This window comes from Lactuca virosa, chromosome 7 (assembly GCF_052849685.1).
Source record: "Lactuca virosa cultivar CGN04683 chromosome 7, Lactuca_virosa_CGN04683_v6, whole genome shotgun sequence".
NCBI lineage: Eukaryota > Viridiplantae > Streptophyta > Magnoliopsida > Asterales > Asteraceae > Lactuca > Lactuca virosa.
Window position 1 is genome coordinate 144,361,010 of NC_136432.1, and position 19,631 is coordinate 144,380,640.

Consider the following 19,631-nt stretch of genomic DNA (forward strand, 5'->3'; position numbering starts at 1 on the left):
AAGTATACCTTTACAAACATACCTAAATTTGAACATTGGTTAATATCTAAAACTTTACATGCACCCAATTTGAGTTTACATGAATTTATATTTGGAAAAGTTGCAATTGCTTTCTTACATCCATGGAACCACTCATATAACTCTTCAAACCCTACAAATATAATTTATCATTTTGTGTTGACATGATTTGAAGAGTTTTAAGAGTTACAAATCATAATATTTCAATTAATCATAAATTAATTTGTATAAGTTGAATAGTCTTGGGAGTTTCAAATGCATGAGGTTCAAGAAAAAATGGTTTTGGGAGTTTCAAATGCATGAGGTTCAAGGAAAAATGCTAGTTTTATAAGATATATAGATATAGATATAGATATAGATATATATATATATATATATATATATATATATATATATATATATATATATATATATATATATATATATATATATATCGCGGTCAAAATTTCAATAACGATTACATGCCGCTATTTGAGATCGCGGTTATCACGGTTGTATAGCGGTTTTTTAATATTACGTATAATTTAAAAGTCATATAAAAATAGAATATAATATTCTATTATAGTAATATGAAAACTAGGTAATGTCAAAGTGTCAAATAGAGTTTAATCGCATTGCACGGGTTTAATATCGTATTAGTAGGCCATGGTTGATTTAAGGAGTTAAGTCTCAAGTCGTAGTCTCATACGTGCGGGTCGATTTAGAAAACGCATTAAGGGAGTCCGACCATATCAACTCAAGTTGTCGTGAGTACAGAAAGAGATGAATAAGATAGTTGTCGGTAGACGTAGTTGCTTTGAATGCTTTGAATTATGTTAGTTGTTCAGGCTTTTTAAAATGAAAGTGTAGTGAGATCATTAAAACCAGTTTTTCATTGACAAAGTAACCAAATGACCCAAAATGTGAACGGAAATGGAATAGCGGTCGTAGCGCCGCTATAGCGGTTATTGAAATAGCGGTAAATAGCGCCGCAAATAGCGGTACCACAAAACGAAAACGCTAAACAGGAAATAGCGGTTCTTAACCACCGCAAAACGCTATAACACCGCTATATCGGGCGATTGATAGCTTAGGGGGGGAGGAGAGAGAGAGAGACAGACAGACACATACACACACACATAGAGAGAGAGAGAGAGAGAGAGAAAGGGGGAGAGAGAGAGAGAGAGTTAGGATCGGTTGAGGACTAAAAAAACGATGAGGATTGTGATGACAAATCTTTGTCGTTAATTCGTTAAACTGAATGGTATTGATTAACTGTAAAAAAATGATTACGTTTTAAAAATAGGGGGCTGAATGTATAAATGATTGTTAGAAAGTTAGGGGTGAGAAAAGCAATTGATAGAGGGAAAATATGGTAAACTCTAGAAATCATACGTTGTGTAATACGTCGGACGCGCCCACCTACTTCCCCCTAGACACGTGTCAAGCTCATGGCAAGTGAGTTTATTATTATTATTATTATTACTATGTGTGAGACCCATATATTACATTAGTTTATTTAAAAGAAAATTTAAATATAAAATTCAAAATATTTGAGAAATTTTAATTTATAAGAAAAGTGAGAAAAATATTGAATTATGAAAATTAAAGTGTTTTTTTTTCTCTTTTAAATTTAAACAAATAATTTAGATAAATAACTAAAGGAAATTAATGAAACTATAATTTAGTAATTTTGAAATTAGAAAGAAAGTCCGTTAATGAAATTGATATACATTTATTATTAAATATATGAAATTTAATAAAATAGAAAAACCATAAAATGACATGTGGAATAAAAATTAATTTAAAATTACATGTTGCAAAATGAATAAAAATATGACATATGGCAAAAAGATCTTTATTTATTATTATTATTATTATTATTATTATTATTATTATTATTATTATTATTATTATTACTAGTTGTGAGAGTCATGTACTATACAGGTTTATTCTAAAAAGAGAATATGAAAATCTAAAAATTTAGGAAGTTTAACTTATAAGAAAAAAAAAGAAAAATATTGAAATATTGAAATGTAATGTTTAATTTGTTATTTTTTTATTTTTTTTATTTCTCTTTTAAATTTACACAAATAATTTAAATAAATAAACAAATAAAATAATTAGATTCAATTTAAAATTTTAAAAATTAAAAGGAAAGATATATTAATAAAATTGATATGCATTTATTATTACATTTATTACAATTATTACATTTCAATATTATGTGAAATTTAATAAAATACAAAAAAAAAAAAAAAAAAAAAAAACCATAAGTTGACAAGTGGAAAAAAATAAATCAAAAAAATTTAGAAATGAAATGTGTCAAATGAAATGAGAGCATGAAATGTGACAAAAAGATCTTTATTTATTATTATTATTATTATTATTGTTATTATTATTATTATTATTCTATTAATTTTTTTATTATAATTTTTTTGTTTGAAAAATAAATAAGACCAAAGTTTTTAAAATTTAATTCTCTACAACATGAGTGCAATGAAAATTTGAAAATAAAAATATTTTTTATTATTTTTTATTTTTATAAAAAAAATCCAGAAAAAAATTCTTCAAAACTCATGAAAATTTTAGGGATGCTTCTACTCATTATTTTTAAAGGTTTATCATCATATATTAGGAAAATTTTGAAAATAAATTTTTACTAATAAGGTTGTTTAGATACCAAACTTTATTTTATAAGATTATAATTTTTTTTTAAATTATACATAATATAATCCAAAATGAGATGATTCAAAATATTTATGATTAAAAAAATTATGATTCAACATGTTTATGATCCTTAATTTTTTATGATATAAAAATATTTTGATTCAAATATTTTATGATCATTAATTATATTTTTTATAATTCAAAATTAAATGATTTAGAATATATAGTGATCCTAAATTTATTTTCTGAACAAATATTTTATTTAATTGAATATATTATTTATCTGAAATCATATGATTGAAAAAAAGAATATGATCCAAAAATAATATAATTAAAAAATATCATCTCATCAGTATCATTTTTGCAAAAATTTTCAAACTTATGTACTTAGGTACCGTCTTTGTAAAAAATTCCTCATAAAGACCAAATTTGGTACATTTTACTAAACATAAAGAACATTTATGTAATTTTGTCTTTAAAATCATTTTTATTTATTTTTACCCGTAATATTAATATCGTTATGTTATCTTAAAGACATAAAGCTCAAACCTAATTCTGAGCTTCTAGCCGTCTTCTTCTCCCAAATCAAAAACCCTAAACTTTCTCTGCTTCTTTCTTTCATTCGAATCACCTCTACAGTTGAACCAATAGAGATGAGGCCATTAGACGAAGCCGAGACGACTCAAGTATTCGAGAAGCTATTCAAATTCACAGGCAACAATCTTAAGAACCTCGTCGATTCTCCATCACACGAAGGCCCCGATCAAAACCCAGGTCGCTATTGCTTCCGTCTCCACAAGAACAGAGTCTATTACGTCTCGGAATCACTAGTCAAACGCGCCACCAACGTGAAGCGAGAAAACCTCGTCGCCATGGGGACCAACATCGGCAAATTCACAAAAAGCGGCAAGTTCCATCTCACGATTCAGGCCTTGAATCTGTTGGCTGCTAATGCGAAGCATAAAGTGTGGCTAAAACCCACTTCGGAGATGTCGTTCTTGTACGGGAACGATGTCGTGAAAGGTGGGTTAGGCAGGATTACTGATAACATCAATGCGTATGACGGGGTGGTAGTGTTTTCTATGTCGGATTTGCCTTTGGGATTTGGGATTGCTGCGAAATCGACTCAGGATTGTAGGAAGATGGACCCTAATGGGCTTGTGGTTATTCGTCAGGCTGATACTGGGGAGTATTTGAGGAATCAAGACGACCTTTGAAGAAGAATTAATAGCTCAATGTTTGGTAAGTGCGAGTTATTGGGCATTTTTTGTATGTGCTACCTCATGATTATGATATGAACTTGATTAAAAGTTATTATCTTGATTTAGTTTTGCAAGTTAGTCACTTGTTCTTTTTGGGTATTAAATGAGTTTTGTAGTTGAGTATCTAATTAACAATTATGGATTATGATATTGTTGATGATTAATGGCATGATCGTATAAGTCAAGATTCGTTTCAATTCTATACAAAATTATGGGATTTTCTTGCTTCAGTTACATTGCAAAATGAGATAGAACATATGATTGTAGCAAAATGTTTTTCTTTCCTTTTGGTGGTTGAGACTTGAGTTTGGGTTTCTTGAATCATTTGTGTAGTATGTGTTTGTGTATGTGTTTGCTTATTAGGTGAGAACTTAGAACCATAATCTTATTGTTTGTTACCTGCGTTTGTATTCATATGCTTTGATTCATGAGCTGTTGGGAGAAGGGTTCTCTCAAATGTGAAAGTTTTGCTTTAATTCACAATCATTTATGTATTGTGCTCCTTTATTTGCACTTATTCTCCAATAAGTAATAGAAGTTTTTAAATAAGTGTTTTTTAAGTACCCCTTTGGTATGGATGACATGACAAAATAAATTTAGTAAACATACGATAGAATTTAGTGCACTATACAAATATCGTTTCTAACTCGATAATTGCGTTTAAGGTGTTGAATAAGTCATTTATTGCATATGCATTGTTCCAGATTATGGGTTCAGGAGTCTCTAGTTATATGTTTATGGGTATAATGAGAATGTGACTATCTCTAGTTATAAATAAGTCATTATTTATAGACTAATTCCATGTTGACAAATAGATATAATAAAATGTGTATTTGTTGGAAAATATGTTTTGAGTTGTTAAAAGTTGGGAAATAGTTTATGAGCGTGCTCGGCACAGATTGAGAGCTTCTAGCTTCTAGAAGCTATTGACAAAACGTTTTGTTACTTTTTATTATTCGGTTTGGTTTTCGGTTGCTATTTCCACTATTCTATTGAACCAAACAATAGTAAAATAAAATATAATTTTTATTTATATCATTTTATAAAATATGTTTCAATTTCTCATAATAAAGTTTATACCTTTTTATCATATTCTATGTGATAGTTTTAATTTATTTGTTAATTTTGTCTTTATCACTTCTTCAAACGTATATTCTTTTCAATTCATATCTTTTTTTAATCGTAACTTGTCACTCTAGACATTCCATTTAACAAAATTGTCCAACGATCAAACAATATAAGAACAAATTTTTGTTTAATGACCAAAAAATATAAAGAATGATAAGTTTCACAATTATTCTCTTAATATTTTGGATGTCAAAAAATTGATTAAACAGAACCGAACAAATTATCTAAATGGATTAAACCGAACATAACAAATCAATAATTGATTAAACTGACCATATAGAAAGCAGAAGGGGATTATTGGAGAAACATTTAAAGTTAACCAACTAGATTTTGAAGGTTCCTAAAATGTTGATGACTATCTTGAATTAGTTCAAACCATGCATAGAACCATTGAAGTTAAAAATGAACCTTGAAAGGTAAGAAAAAGATCAAGACTTGGTACAAGCTCAAAACAAGCCCAAGAGGTTTCTTACAAGCCATTATCAAGCCAACATTTCCTATGTAGAGTACTACTTAAAGAAAACACAAAACTGTAAAAATGATCTCTATGGTATGTATTTCTTTTGAGTTTTGGTCCAAACCCTGATATTTGGTCCATTCGAATATTAAAATGATAGTATAGCCTTGGGGTATTTAATTTACATTTTTTTTCACTTTTTATTAATCTAATACAATTATTAAAATAATTAAAAAATAAAAGGGTCCACCTCCCCTCCTCTCTCTCTCTCTCTCTCTCTCTCTCTCTCTCTCTCTCTCTCTCTCTCTCTCTCTTATCAAGAAAGCTAGACCCACCCTTTTTCTTTGGAAAATGGAGGTTGAGATGCCCTTCTCCTTGTGTGCCTTTCATCTCCAAGATCATTAAGAAAAAGAGAGAAAAACAAGAATGATGTACATGGAAGTAGCAACATGAAAGTCGCCATGGCAACCTTATACAACATCATTGAAGCTCTGTTCTTCATGTAAATTATACGAACAATCTTAATCGATCACCACCTCGCCATAACCTCAAGTAATGGTCACAATTCGCTGGTATGTAGAATGTAGCCAGAGGTTGATGTGTGATGCTGTGATTTTCAAAGGTATTTGGATTTGAGTTTGGTTGCATTAATGAGTTTAATCTGTTTCTAAAATAATACCACAAGAATCTCTAATTACAGTGTAAGAATTGAAGAAATTCTAAAACACAGGACCTTAGTCCAACACCACAGGACCACCAATGCCCTGAAGCCACGACTACCGTCGCCGTAAAGCCACCACCACCGCTGCCTAAATCTTGCTTATTGAGGGGGTTTACCTATAGGCTGCAATCATTAAATTCAACTGGAATCACTTCTGAGCTTGGGACTAAGCATATGGATCGTTCGTTTACCCTGAATTCGCCACCGGAATCTTGTTTATTTTCTCGTATTTTGTAAGCGTGTGAGAAAACGATGCCCTGAAACATTTTGGGGTTTATTTTTGATCAAGAAATCCACGCCATTAAACAAATTTGGGGCTTGTTCTCAAACAAACCAAATGTAAAATCAGACATGAGATAGAATAACTGGGGTTAGATACTTCCCCACAAATTGAAATCGATCGCATGTGCTGGGATTCTCTTAAAGGGGAACATGGGCTCCCCTCTCAAACATTGTTTTTTATTTATGTTTTTTAAAAATAAGGCTCTCTCTCTCTCTCTCTCTCTCTCTCTCTCTCTCGATTTGCTTCATGTCTTCTGATCTGTACAGATTCAAATCACATTCTATTTTTCCTTATTTGCTTGAATTACATATTCAAAACGATGATGGTGGTGTTAGTGGTTGTTTACATGGTAGGGGTGCTTGTTCGTTGTGTCTTTTGTGAATAAAGTTAACCGGGTATGGTGTTTTGAAAGTGATGTTGGACAGGGTTATTCTATTAGATCTTATAAGTGATGACCAAGCTTGTGGAAAGGAACCAAAGACAACGTGGATCTGTAAACATGTGTATGTGTGTGTGCTTATGTGATTGAAGAAAAACCCAAATCAATGTGTAAACATGGAACTTCCATCATATTTGACCATCTTAAACCTTCACAAAAAGATGATGAACAGTGAAATCTGTAAAACGTGTGTGTGTGTGATGTTTGTGTTTTTTCATACATGAGAGAGGGAGAGGTAGGCCCATATATATTATTTATAAAGCTTTAAAATAAACATAAAAAATTATCAGGATGCCAATTTAGTCTTTTCAATTTCAAAAGATCAAATAGGCAACGAACCTAGCTCACAAGACCATCAATCCAAAAAAAACGGGTTTGGACCAAAACCTAGAAAAAATGCATATCATAGGGACCATTTTTGCATTTTTGTCTAAAGAAAATGAATATGCCCAAAAGCCTTTTAAAGATAAAGAGAAAATGGAAGAAGGATTTGCAGAACCTAAGGGAAAGACATGTTTCAAATGTCATGATTTGGATATTTCTAAGCTCAATGTCTTAACTGAATATCTCTTATATTGAAGAAGGTTGAAGTCCTACAAAAAAATGTTGAGATCGAAGAAGAACCTATTTATAACAATTCTAATGAAAAGGAGGTTGTAAATGCTAACTTTAGTGAAATTTTGGTGGCGAGGAAAGTCATGCACACAACTGAAGCTCTTAATGACAAGGCCCAAAAGGAGGATATATTCCACTCAAGATGCATCATCAAATGCAAGATGCGTGACTTGATGGTAGATGGATGAAGCTTTGTGAATACAATCTTAATTTATATGGTGGATAAAATTCGACAATCCACATTATAACACCCACACCCCTACAAATTTCAATGTCTTAGCCAATGATATTTCCAAAAAATGAATCCTTTTTCTTATTGGTGTTGTTTATAATAATGAGATTACATGTGAATTTGTTCTTATTGATATTGTTATTTGCTAGCCCATGGTTTTCCTTCTATTCGAGGAATTGCGCACCAAATTTACTTGGTTCCTTGTTAGACCAAAGAATTACAAAGAAAAGTTGATGATCTAATTGTTCAAGGTTACCTGAGGCCTAATATGAACCCATGTTCTATTCTTGCCCTTCTGATCCCTAAAAACGACAATACTATACATATGTGTGTTGATATTAGGGCCATTAACAAACTTACAATAAAATATAGGTACCCCATTCCTATATTGTATGATATGTTGGATGAATTACATGGTTCTTGTGTGTTTTCTAAGGTTGATTTATGTTGTTGTTACCGTTAAATTAGAATAAAAAATGGGAATAAATGAAAAACAACCTTTAAAATCAAGGGTGGTCAATAAATGGCTTATTATGCAATTTGGTTTGTCCACTATTCCTAGTATGTTCAAGAGACTAATGAATGAAGTCATGAGACCACTTATTGGGCAATTTGTTTGAGATGCTTGATTTATTGAGGAAATATAAACTCTATGGCAAGACCAAGAAATGTGATTTCATGGTGTCTAGTGACGTGTTTCTTGATTATGTGGTTTCCAAAAAAATAAAGCGAGTGTTAGATGTTAGGAATTGAGACAGGGTACACGCAGCGGAAACACTATCACACACTCACAAACGAAACGAGAAAATAAAGCAATAAAGAACACAAGGATTTTACGTGGTTCGGATTCGGTGTAAATCCTACGTCCACGGGCTGCAACTAGAAAATTTTATTAAAACTCACAAGATTACAATTGGCTTGACACTCTACACTTGATGTTCTCTCATTTATGGCCCTTGAACTTTTAGGAACTTGTCAATTTGTTCAAGACTCCATAAATCTTAACAATCTCTCACTTGGAGACTTGAACAAATTAGTCTTTCTCCGCCATTCAACTCTCAATTACTCCAGTAATCTTAAAAAACAACCAAGTCCTTCAAGCTTCCAGTTTCAAAGAACAAGCTAAAACTTAGTCTGATTTCTCTAATTGCAGCCGCCCCTCATCTTCAAGTACTAGAAGGGCCAGTTGAAGCTCCCACTAGCTCCAACTCAGTCGTGGCTAATCCCACCACCGACTCATCCTCTGTCTCAACCAGTTTGGACACTCTACCAGATCCAGAGATACACCGAGGACCACTAACACTCTCCAAACTTTGCAAACTTCCAACAAGAGAGAATTTTCCAGTCTTAGTCTTCAAAACCCAACGGCTCTTTGTAACTGTACCCGGGACACACCCCGTGCTCCCACTGTCACAGAATCCCCTGAATGGTTTAGAATTTTCGACTCGTTCAGCTAACATCCCCTTGGCTCCAGAATTCATGTTTGCAAAATGAACTCTCTTAGCAGTAGATTTAGCGAACCAGATTTTGTTTTGCTTAATCGGGATGGTCATACTTCCCTCAGCAGGTACCTCAACCATATACAATGACCCACGCTTCAAACCTTGAGCAATCACCGAATTACCATTGACCACCATCCATTTACCACCACCAAACCTTACTTCCAGTCCTTGTTTATCCAGCTGACCAACAGAAATCAATTTTTTCTTCAGCTCCGGAATAACCCTGACATTCTTCAGGCTCCATGTAGTTCCTAATGAAGTAACTAGATCAATATCTCCCATGCCCGTTACTTGAAGCATCTCGTCATTTGCCAATCGTACCTTCCCAAAATCTCCTTCTTTTAGATTCACCATCGTTTCCCCGTTGTCCATGGCGTAAAACGAAGCCCCTGAATCCATGACCCAAGAGTCCACAGAACTTTCCATACTGAGTAACAATGCATCATCCCCAGAAAAATTCTCAGCATCAGCAATGTTCAATTCTTTCTTTGGACATTGACTCTTAACATGTCCCACTTCTTGACAGTTCCAACATTTCACATTCTTCAAAGTTCTAGAAGAACTTTTTCCCCGACTCCCACTGCTCCCACTATTCCTGCTATTCCCTCTACCTCTTCCGACATTTAATAAATCAGAAGAGGAAAATCCACCTTGATTCTTGCGTCTGATATCCTCGCCTAGAACCAAATCTCTAACCCCTTCAAAAGTCATACCACTGGTCCCCACGGAACTTGTAACAGCAGTAACTGTTCCGGACCAGCTATCAGGTAGAGAAGCTAGTAGCAGCGAAGCTTGAGTCTCATTATCAAATTTAATTCCCACAGATGATAATCTGGACAGAATTGAATTTAGATTGTTAATGTGAACCGTAACTGAGCCTTCCTCATTCATCCTTGTAGTGAACAACTCCATCAAGAACACCTTGTTAGCCGCCGATGGTTTCTCATACATATTTGACAGAGCCTCCATCATACCACGCGCCGTGGTTTCATTCATGATGTTGAAAGCAACGCTCTTCGTCAACGACAATGTAATAACCGCATTGGCTTTCTTGTCCTTTGAGTTCCACGCATCTTCAGCAGCTTTTTCCATTTTCTCCGGTTTGTCTCCGAGTACCACGTCCAAGTCTTTCTGACATAGCAATGCTTCTAATTGCATTTTCCACCAGCTAAAATCAGAACCACTGAACCTTTCGATTATAACCTTGTCTTCAGCCATTACGGCAAACAAAAAAAAAATTAGGTACACTCGTGTGTGACAGAAAAAACGATCGTACCCTCCAAAACCTCGCTAACCAGGCTTTGATACCAATTGTTAGGAATTGAGACAGGGTACACGCAGCGGAAACACTATCACACACTCACAAACGAAATGAGAAAATAAAGCAATAAAGAACACAAAGATTTTACGTGGTTCAGATTCGGTGTAAATCCTACGTCCACGGGCTGCAACTAGAGAATTTTATTAAAACTCACAAGATTACAATTGGCTTGACACTATACACTTGATGTTCTCTCAAGTTTTTGCACACAAAATATGCAAAACATACATGCATATATATAGGTATATTTGTGAGCCGCAATATGCACAAGATTGCCGCATAGTTTGAAAAAATAATTCTCATGCATGTGTTTGACAATTTTTTCCACCGTCCAATTATTTGCCGTCCAAAACTTTGACAGTCCAACAAATGAATTCAAAATGTGTGCTCCATAATTGCATCGTCCATTTCATATTCAATTGTTTAATATTTCCAAGTTTCATTTATGGCCCTTAAACTTTTAGGAACTTGTCAATTTGTTCAAGACTCCATAAATCTTAACATTAGAAGATTTCAAAACCAAGAGCGTTCAAAGATTTAAAGATTATTTTGAGCATCCATTCTACTCTCGCTTCGAACGAGGGAGTGCATTTGATAATATTAAACTAGTATTCAATATCATCAAAGTTTTTCGTATTTATGTTTGATATAGTTTCCGTATTTATATATGATATTGTTCATATTTTAGAATTAATTAATATTAGTATAAAAGTCTACATTTATTCTATAATTACCTTTGAGATTAATGAGAAGGTATCACATAATATTATAAACACCTCTCTATCTAGCAATTATGACAAATTTTCAGTAACGTTGCAAACAAATGTTCAATAATGTTTTATCCCCAACGCAAAAAAGGTTGAATCCCATCAGCCCTACCCTGCCAAGTTCGAAGAACCCCAAGTCCATTATGTGAGAAGCAAATCACATATTCATAAGTTTTCTAGGATTGGGGGAAATGACTGTTAGCAAGAACCTGAGTTTTAATGTGCGAATCAATCAAAAGAAGTGAACAACATTATGCAAATATGGCTAGTTGAAGGTTCCCACCATGGGAACAATAAATCAAGTTGTGAATGGAACTTCAAGGCAAAAGGACAACCCAAAGAGAACAAGTGACATTGTTGCTTACATTTAACCTAATTTAATGTACCAAATTGAGTTTTTCCAACTTCACAAACGTAAATTCTATATCACTACATGTATATGATCAAAAACAAAAAAGAGAAATAGAAACTCGAAATCATAAGCCGTAAAAAAGAAGTTAATCACCAATGAAACAAAAGCATCTACTTTTAAACATAAAAAATATTATGATTACAACTTTATTTATCACTAGTTTTTAAGTAATTTAATATATAAATTTGAATACAATCTTATTTTCTAAAAAAACACCGGGACAAGTTAACAATACTGAAATTGGTTTTGGTTCAAAAAATTAAGAATCAGAATTTGTCCCCTTTCCAATATGTTCCAAACTCTTAAAACAAAAATTGGTCCCAATCTAGTTGGTTTTGGATGCTCATGTTTTGTAGGCATAATATGGAATGAGGTAAAGAGTAAGGACCACAATGCAATTTTAGCAAAAGGACCTTATTGTAAATTTTCCTTGCTTTGAAAATTTCTTATGTATTTTTTCATCTAAAATTAATTTCTATGTTCAAGTTAAATTATTAGTTTTTTATAGCATATATAAAGACCTTCAAAACCATATGGATCTTGGATGGGGTTTACTTTTGATGGACGGATCTATCCTCACTGTTTTAGCTTTATATGTCTAATTTTCCATTCTGTACATTTCATTTCCTTTTTTATAAAAGAAAATTTCTAAATTGCTTAAAATGAGTTTAGTTTTAGATTGTAATATAATACAATTATCCAAAGTTGAGTCGCTAAATGATGTTTAATGTGTTTCTTATGTTTATACACATGCAAAAAAGTTGTGAAATTGTATCACTAAACATAGCTTTTAAAGACATGTTATGAAACTTGTTGACTTCCAACTGAAAATTTGAAGGGAAGATAGCAACGTTATTTACTTTTATCATCAAATAAAATTTGGTTGTACTTTTTTTACCATAACAAGTTAATAAGTATATGTTGTTTATTTTTGACTCATAAAATTCGTGTAATATTTAATTTTTTTTTTATTCTTCATAAGAAAATATTTCCAATATATTTGACGAACGCATGCATTGCATCAAGGCATTTAAAGTTTGAACTTCTCACTTCGGCTGTTTATATTTCCCTCCCAGAATTTGAAAATAATAACAGAGTTTCCCTCTTTCTCTCTCCAGCACCCTCTGTGAGTCTACAGTTTGCATCTCAATTCGAAAATGCAAGCGTTCAAGTAAATCTCGAGCTCTCTAAGTTGAAATAATGATTGAATCTGAAATCACGTTAATGATGCTGCATTGTAGTGATTTTCTGATGATTTTGCCCTTGTTTTGTGTTCCAGATCCGAAGAAATCAGTCAATTGCAGATCGTGGAACGTGAAGAGCTCGAGGATGAAGAAGATCTATTTGAAGCCATTGATAAGCGTAAGTATATACTTAACGATCTCTTCTTCAGTTTTATGTAATTCTGTTCGTTTTCGAAAGTTGCACTATGATTCTAGCTATAATTTGTGTTTCGTGTTTGTTACGTGAAGTAACGAGTTCATTCGCACGTATTCTAATGCTATATTAAATATAGCAATCGTTCTAAATATGATTAAATTGATCAAATCGAACACGTACTAATTCCATTTGCTTGTTGCAAGTCGATTAAAACTGCGTCTGTAAATGATGTATGATCCCGACATTTTCTGAAATGTTTAAATTTCTATTCGATTTTGATTTCAATGATTGGATTCCTTAGTTAATACTTTCTACACTGATTTCTAATTCCGATCCTTCACTAATAAGATCTAGAAATTATCAAATTACTGCCGATCGTGACCTTATCTCGTGTTTATGTTTATCCAGTGACTTCTCATGGAATTAATGCGGGAGATGTTAAGAAGCTTCAGGACGCTGGAATATATACATGCAACGGCTTGATGATGCACACAAAGAAGGTGATCAGAACCTGCACTTTTTTGAATCATTATTGACTACTTGGTAACAACTTCTGTCCCAAATCTATTTATATTACAGAACTTGACTGGTATAAAAGGTCTATCGGAGGCTAAAGTTGATAAAATATGTGAAGCTGCCGAGAAGATAGTGGTTAGTACTCTGTTATCTACAATAATTTCATTTTCAAATGATCTTCTTATTGTTATAGTTCATAATTGCTTTTGGCTCCATTTCTGATTCAGAATTTTGGCTATATCACTGGAAGTGATGCTCTGCTCAGAGTAAGAACTAAGATGCTCCTTCGCTTAATTTCTAGTTGCAAAATGCTTCTATTGCTTTGTCTTAACTTGCTAACTAAATGTCCTAGTTTTAGCTCCTAATTCTGGTATTATGTCATCATTCGTTAAACAGAGGAAGGCTGTTGTACGTATCACTACTGGAAGTCAAGCTCTTGATGAACTGTTAGGAGGTGGAAACTTGAATCCTAATGTTCTCTGTATTAATAACTTGATATTCATCCACATAATCATAAAATTTCCAAATACATTAACTCATTTTTATTACTTTGTGTAGGTGGTATTGAAACTCTACAAATTACCGAAGCTTTTGGGGAGTTTAGGTGAGAGACCAAACATATCTTATGCTATAATATGTACAAATCTTCATTAACCTTGTCTTATAATTCCCTCATCAATGTTGCTATCCAGGTCTGGAAAAACACAGCTGGCTCATACTCTCTGTGTTTCAACACAGGTCCATTTAATTTCATCATCATTTGTAGAGTTATTTGTATCGTTGATTTGCTTAGTGCTTTATTAAACCTCACCTTATCTATCCAGCTTCCAACCAATATGAAAGGAGGGAATGGGAAGGTTGCTTATATAGATACTGAGGGAACTTTGTATCCTTTTTAACCTCTGTTACTTTCATTTCTTCTTTTATAAAAACCCCTCAAGAAAAATATGTTGTCACTCCTTAATAAAATGTGGTTGCAGCCGACCTGATCGTATAGTTCCAATTGCTGAAAGGTTTGGCATGGATGCTGGAGCTGTACTTGATAATGTAACAATACTTGTTTCACTTTCTCAATCTATATTCTTATATTTCTTCTAACTGATAACTGATTGCTTTTTCTTCTACTTCATAAAGATAATATATGCACGTGCCTACACATATGAGCATCAGTACAACCTACTCCTTGGTTTGGCAGCAAAGATGTCAGAAGAGCCTTTCAGACTTCTGGTATGCCATTCTTAACCCAAATATTCTCAATAATTCAAACGTATACACCTTTTCCTGATATATTCATTCATATTCTTAATCAATATATTTCACAGATTGTTGATTCAGTCATTGCTCTCTTCCGAGTAGACTTCACTGGAAGAGGAGAACTTGCAGAACGCCAGGTTTATTATCTCCTATTTTTGATTTTGTATATGATGCTTTAACAAAACAAGACTCTTATGTGTATGTACTCATGTTTTTATTACAGCAAAAGTTGGCTCAGATGCTCTCCCGATTAACAAAGATTGCTGAAGAGTTTAATGTAGCAGTGTATATGACAAACCAAGGTTCTACTTCTACTTTTCACTGATAAATTTGGAAACATTTATCCTTTTTTTTTTCATATTAAAAAAATGAAATATATATAGATGGTGAGTGTGTGAAACTTTGTTGCAGTGATAGCTGATCCAGGTGGTGGGGTGTTCATATCTGATCCAAAGAAACCAGCAGGGGGACATGTTCTTGCTCATGCAGCCACTGTGAGATTGATGTTTAGGAAGGGAAAAGGTGAACAGCGTGTCTGCAAGGTGTTTGATGCACCAAATCTCCCAGAGTCTGAAGCAATATCCTTTTATTATAATTATTATACTATTTTATTAAAACATATTAATCATAAAAAGTAATTAATTGTATGTTATGTTAGGGTTAAGTACAACAAATAGCAATGTACTTTCATTGATTTGTTTATTGTAGTATCTTACTTTCATTACTTCTTTTTACCATGAAAATCTACCAATTTACCACAATATCATTAAGATGTGAAACAACTTTTGCTTTTACAATTGGGTAGAATTTTCAAAGTACAATGTTTTAATCAGAAAAAAAAATGAAAGTACAATGCTATAATTAGGTAGATTTGACAACTTATAATGCAACAATCAGAAAAAAAAATTTGGAACTATAATGTTGAAATATAAAAAAATGAAAGTAGGATGCTTAATCACAAATATATGAAAGTACGTTGCTATTTCATATGTTTAGCTGTTAATGTCATGAAAACTTGCCTATAACAAAAGCAACAAATTTTAAATATATATTTATAAAATTTAAATCTCATATTCAATATGGCACCTCTTTAAGATTTTTTAATTGACTTTGGGTAAACTTGTTTCAATTGTTATGTTAAATATTCAATAATTTTTATATGTAAAATCAAGTTGGGAATTTTGACTTTCTTGACAAAAAACACATATTTCAGATAACAGCAGGAGGAATTGCAGATGCGAAGGATTAAGGATTGAAACTCCCTGCAATAACAGTAATACATGCCTTGTGGCTAAACATTATTATATTTTTCTTTTAGCTGTCTACTTAATACATATTATAGTCTGAATTTTCTGCTTTGTTATATCAATGCTGATTAAAAGTAAGTATAGGTTCTAAAAACAACAAAAAACTTTCTATTGTAATTTCAAGAAACCCCAATATTGTTCCTGCAAATTAATATGATATTCTCATTTCATTTTATTCCCAACTTTTGCTAGTTCTCTGCTTTCTCACAAGAACGTACATAATATCCTTTTTAAGTGACAAAATACAAGCCACTAACAGCAGAGTAAACACAAGTTTCATACACATAGAGTAGTCTCTCAGAACCCTAGGAAGGGTGTCTCAAATTAAAAAGAAAAGCCAATACAACATGATTTTACATAAATGCCCTTGCTCAGTAGTGTTGGGACCAGTTAGCAGCACTCCCAACTCTGGGCATTCCAGTCTCTTTCTTGGAATTAGAGTCAACCTTAAAATTAGCACCACACATCTCTCCAGAACTGTCTACTCTTGGCACTGCCTTCAGCTCATTGAAAGGATGCTCAAAGCTCCTCAACCCTCCAGATGATGTGAAGAAACATCCTGTATAATTAAAAAAGAACCTTAAGAACATACTTATGTGACTTAATTCATCAAATTTAAATGGGTTAAATGCAAGAAATAACAGCATACTTTCATTGTTAAAGTAGACCAATCACATCAAATAAAATGTTAGAAACACAAAATACAAACCTTTCGGGAAAGGTGCAAAGGATTTGCCACAGCCTTTCTTTACAGTTTCAACATCATCAGAGAGCACAACATTTCCTTCTGAATCAGTCCCCCAAAAAAACGGCACACTGCCATCAGCATCCTGAATGGAAATTATGGTAATTGTAAGCCAATAATATACTAGTAGGATGTTATGATAAAGGAATAAATGAAAGTACAAAACTATTACTTACAGCAGCTATGAAAGTTGACTTTGAAGTGCTATCATAGAGAATAAAGGCGAATTTTCCTTGGAGGTCTCTCACAACTTGGTCTGCAGGATAAGGACCTCTGTCCCTTAATGTTCTGTATGCCTCAATAACAATTATAACTTCATTTGCTGTTTTGTTTAATCCGTATTGTTGCTTTAGGGGCGCAACATTCTCTACATGACCTTGGAATAAGCAGAATATGTCATCCACAACCGCAAACAATCTAGCAAAAATCACACAACAAAATATATAATCACGAAGATTGAAAGTTAAGAAATAGCAATGTAATTTCATTGATATGTTGATTATGGAAAATTACTTTTAAATGTATAATATCTTAATAAGAAGAATATTGAAAGTGGAATGTTGAGATAGAAAGAAAGAATATACTTGAATGGCAATTAAAAATGACAGTTGACAGATGGTTTAACTAGTAATCGGTATTTTCAAAGTTACAACTTCTTCACAGATACATAATAACAGACTAATGAACTAAATCAAAAAAAAAAAAAATGTATAATGTCTTAATAAGATTATAAGAATTTCCAAAGTATGATGCCTTAATTATTTTTTTGAAGTATTCACAGAAAGCAATGTAAACATGATGTTAAAATACACAAAGAAATGAAAGTTCATTACTAGTACCTAGTGTGCTGGTTAAGATAGGGGTTGAGGTTCTAGTTTTGCAAAAAAAAAAAATGTATTTTGGGTTTAAATTCAAGAAATAGCATCGTACTTTCATTTGTTTCTTTAGCACTTTGTTCCTACTTCGAAAATTTTCAAAAAGACAACAATGTCATCCAAATACAAATCAATTTTAAGTTAAACAATCAAGTAAAAATTTTAAAGTATAATGAAATGGTATAACTTAGTAAAATGTCTAATCTGAAAAAAATACAAGTGTTATGTTATAATAAACAAACAAATGAAAGAATGTTGCTATTTCTTGCATTGATCACCAAAAAAAAAACATATAATTTTATTAGTATATTACTTCCTTGGACCTTGATCCCAACTTCAACATCAAGATCCAAGTAAAACCGATCAAGATTCCACACACCGACACTTATTTAGATACAAAGTGAGAGACATATCAGATGGTTATTTAGGGAGTATTCTTAATAATCAGATCCACAACCCATATAACTATAAGCAAATTAAAAATCAAAAGACAAACTTGTTCAAAAGATCAAAAAGAAGATGAAAAAACGAATGTAATAATAATACCTGGGAAGCAGAGGGTTTTGTTTATCAACGGAGTAAGAGATAAGACCAGAATCAGCGAGATTTATGGTGACGGCCGACGGATGCACGGCGGAGAAGCTGCGGGACAAAAGGCCATCTTTGAGTGCATTCACCGGTGGTTCTTGTTGTGGGGTCTGTAATCCCTCTGGGCTTTTAGCTACTGTCTTCTCGAACACTGCTAACATCTTTCAAGTTTGATGATTTGATCAATCGAAATCGAAATGAAAACGAAAGAAACGCGTGATTAGTGATTTGATATTTTGATCGGATGAGAAGAGAGTAGAAGAGCTTTATAATGAAAAGGGAAAGCGTACGGGATTCTGTGCAGAGGCGGGATTGGATAATGAGTTACACGTCGTGCTGACAAGGTTTTATCAGATAATATTAAATTGCTAAAATACAAAAACTTAAAATGAATATCTTGGTTTGACCAAGTATTTTTTGGGGTTGGTGCTTTTGTAAACGTCCAGGTTCGTTTCATTGACGGTGGATGTAGAATTTATTTCTATATGTTTGTATAAAAAAAAAGAGTAAATTAAATAAATGGTTGACAAAATTGCAAAAATGGTCCCTGGTTGTCAAATTTCTGTAGTTTTGGGCCAAAAAAGTTTAGTGGTGTATCAGTAGTCCAGTTTCGGATACTTTGTGTGGTTTTGGTCCCTATGGTTGACATTTATATGTAGTTTTGCTCCATACTCCACTTGAAATGACAAATCTGCCCTGAAATAATTTTCTTTTTAATTTAATTTAATTTCTTTTCTAATTATTCTAATTAAAAAAAGAAAAAAAGAAAAAAAACCCAAACCACCTCTCTCTCTCTCTCTCTCTCTCTCTCTCTCTCTCTCTCTCTCTCTCTCTCTCTCTCTCTCTCTCTCTCTCATGTTAAGACACATCACACCAAACACCCTCTATTATTGTTTTGCTCGACCCTTGCTTTCCTCGAAGCCACAACTCCGGTGAGATGAGCTAACAGTTGAGGAAGAGAGCCCATCGGAAAAACCGGTTGTCAACCTCTCCACCTCCTCTCGGTTGCTGAGCAAACCCATGAACCCCCACCTGCTGTGTTGTTTCCGATTTGTTCTTTCCCTCCCTTTCTTCTCCGTTTTTCTACCAACCTCTACACCTCCCCTCCATGATTTCTTTTGTGATGTTGCAAAACGTCGATATGCACATTTGGGTTTACA

At 32.9% G+C, this 19,631-nt stretch overlaps 3 protein-coding genes and 1 long non-coding RNA gene across 4 annotated transcripts; 3 read left to right on the forward strand and 1 right to left on the reverse strand.

Moving 5' to 3' along the window:
* The first annotated feature begins 3,200 nt into the window (after positions 1-3,200).
* On the forward strand, positions 3,201-4,126 carry LOC145123389 (RNA binding protein). Its single transcript, XM_079058604.1, has one exon. It carries the CDS (start codon positions 3,321-3,323, stop codon positions 3,882-3,884), a length of 564 nt encoding a protein of 187 aa, XP_078914730.1. The 5' UTR covers positions 3,201-3,320; the 3' UTR covers positions 3,885-4,126.
* A 1,749-nt stretch (positions 4,127-5,875) lies between these two features.
* LOC145125844 (uncharacterized) lies at positions 5,876-6,730 on the forward strand. Its single transcript, XR_013716174.1, has 2 exons — positions 5,876-6,136; positions 6,215-6,730. It is a non-coding gene; the product is annotated as an uncharacterized LOC145125844 (long non-coding RNA).
* A 6,126-nt stretch (positions 6,731-12,856) lies between these two features.
* Positions 12,857-16,811, forward strand: DMC1 (DNA repair (Rad51) family protein). Its single transcript, XM_079059355.1, has 15 exons — positions 12,857-12,977; positions 13,086-13,168; positions 13,595-13,686; positions 13,766-13,837; positions 13,930-13,968; positions 14,099-14,156; positions 14,261-14,306; positions 14,395-14,440; positions 14,527-14,588; positions 14,683-14,749; positions 14,837-14,929; positions 15,025-15,093; positions 15,180-15,258; positions 15,368-15,534; positions 16,161-16,811. Exons 1-15 carry the CDS (start codon positions 12,964-12,966, stop codon positions 16,203-16,205), a joined length of 1,032 nt encoding a protein of 343 aa, XP_078915481.1. The 5' UTR covers positions 12,857-12,963; the 3' UTR covers positions 16,206-16,811.
* LOC145124127 (aluminum induced protein with YGL and LRDR motifs) lies at positions 16,399-18,751 on the reverse strand. The gene is made up of 4 exons (XM_079059356.1): positions 18,430-18,751; positions 17,185-17,425; positions 16,973-17,093; positions 16,399-16,822 (listed from the first exon to the last, which is right to left on the reverse strand). The coding sequence occupies exons 1-4, from the start codon at positions 18,630-18,632 to the stop codon at positions 16,635-16,637; spliced, it is 753 nt and encodes a 250-aa protein (XP_078915482.1). The 5' UTR covers positions 18,633-18,751; the 3' UTR covers positions 16,399-16,634.
* Between the last annotated feature and the right edge of the window lie 880 nt (positions 18,752-19,631).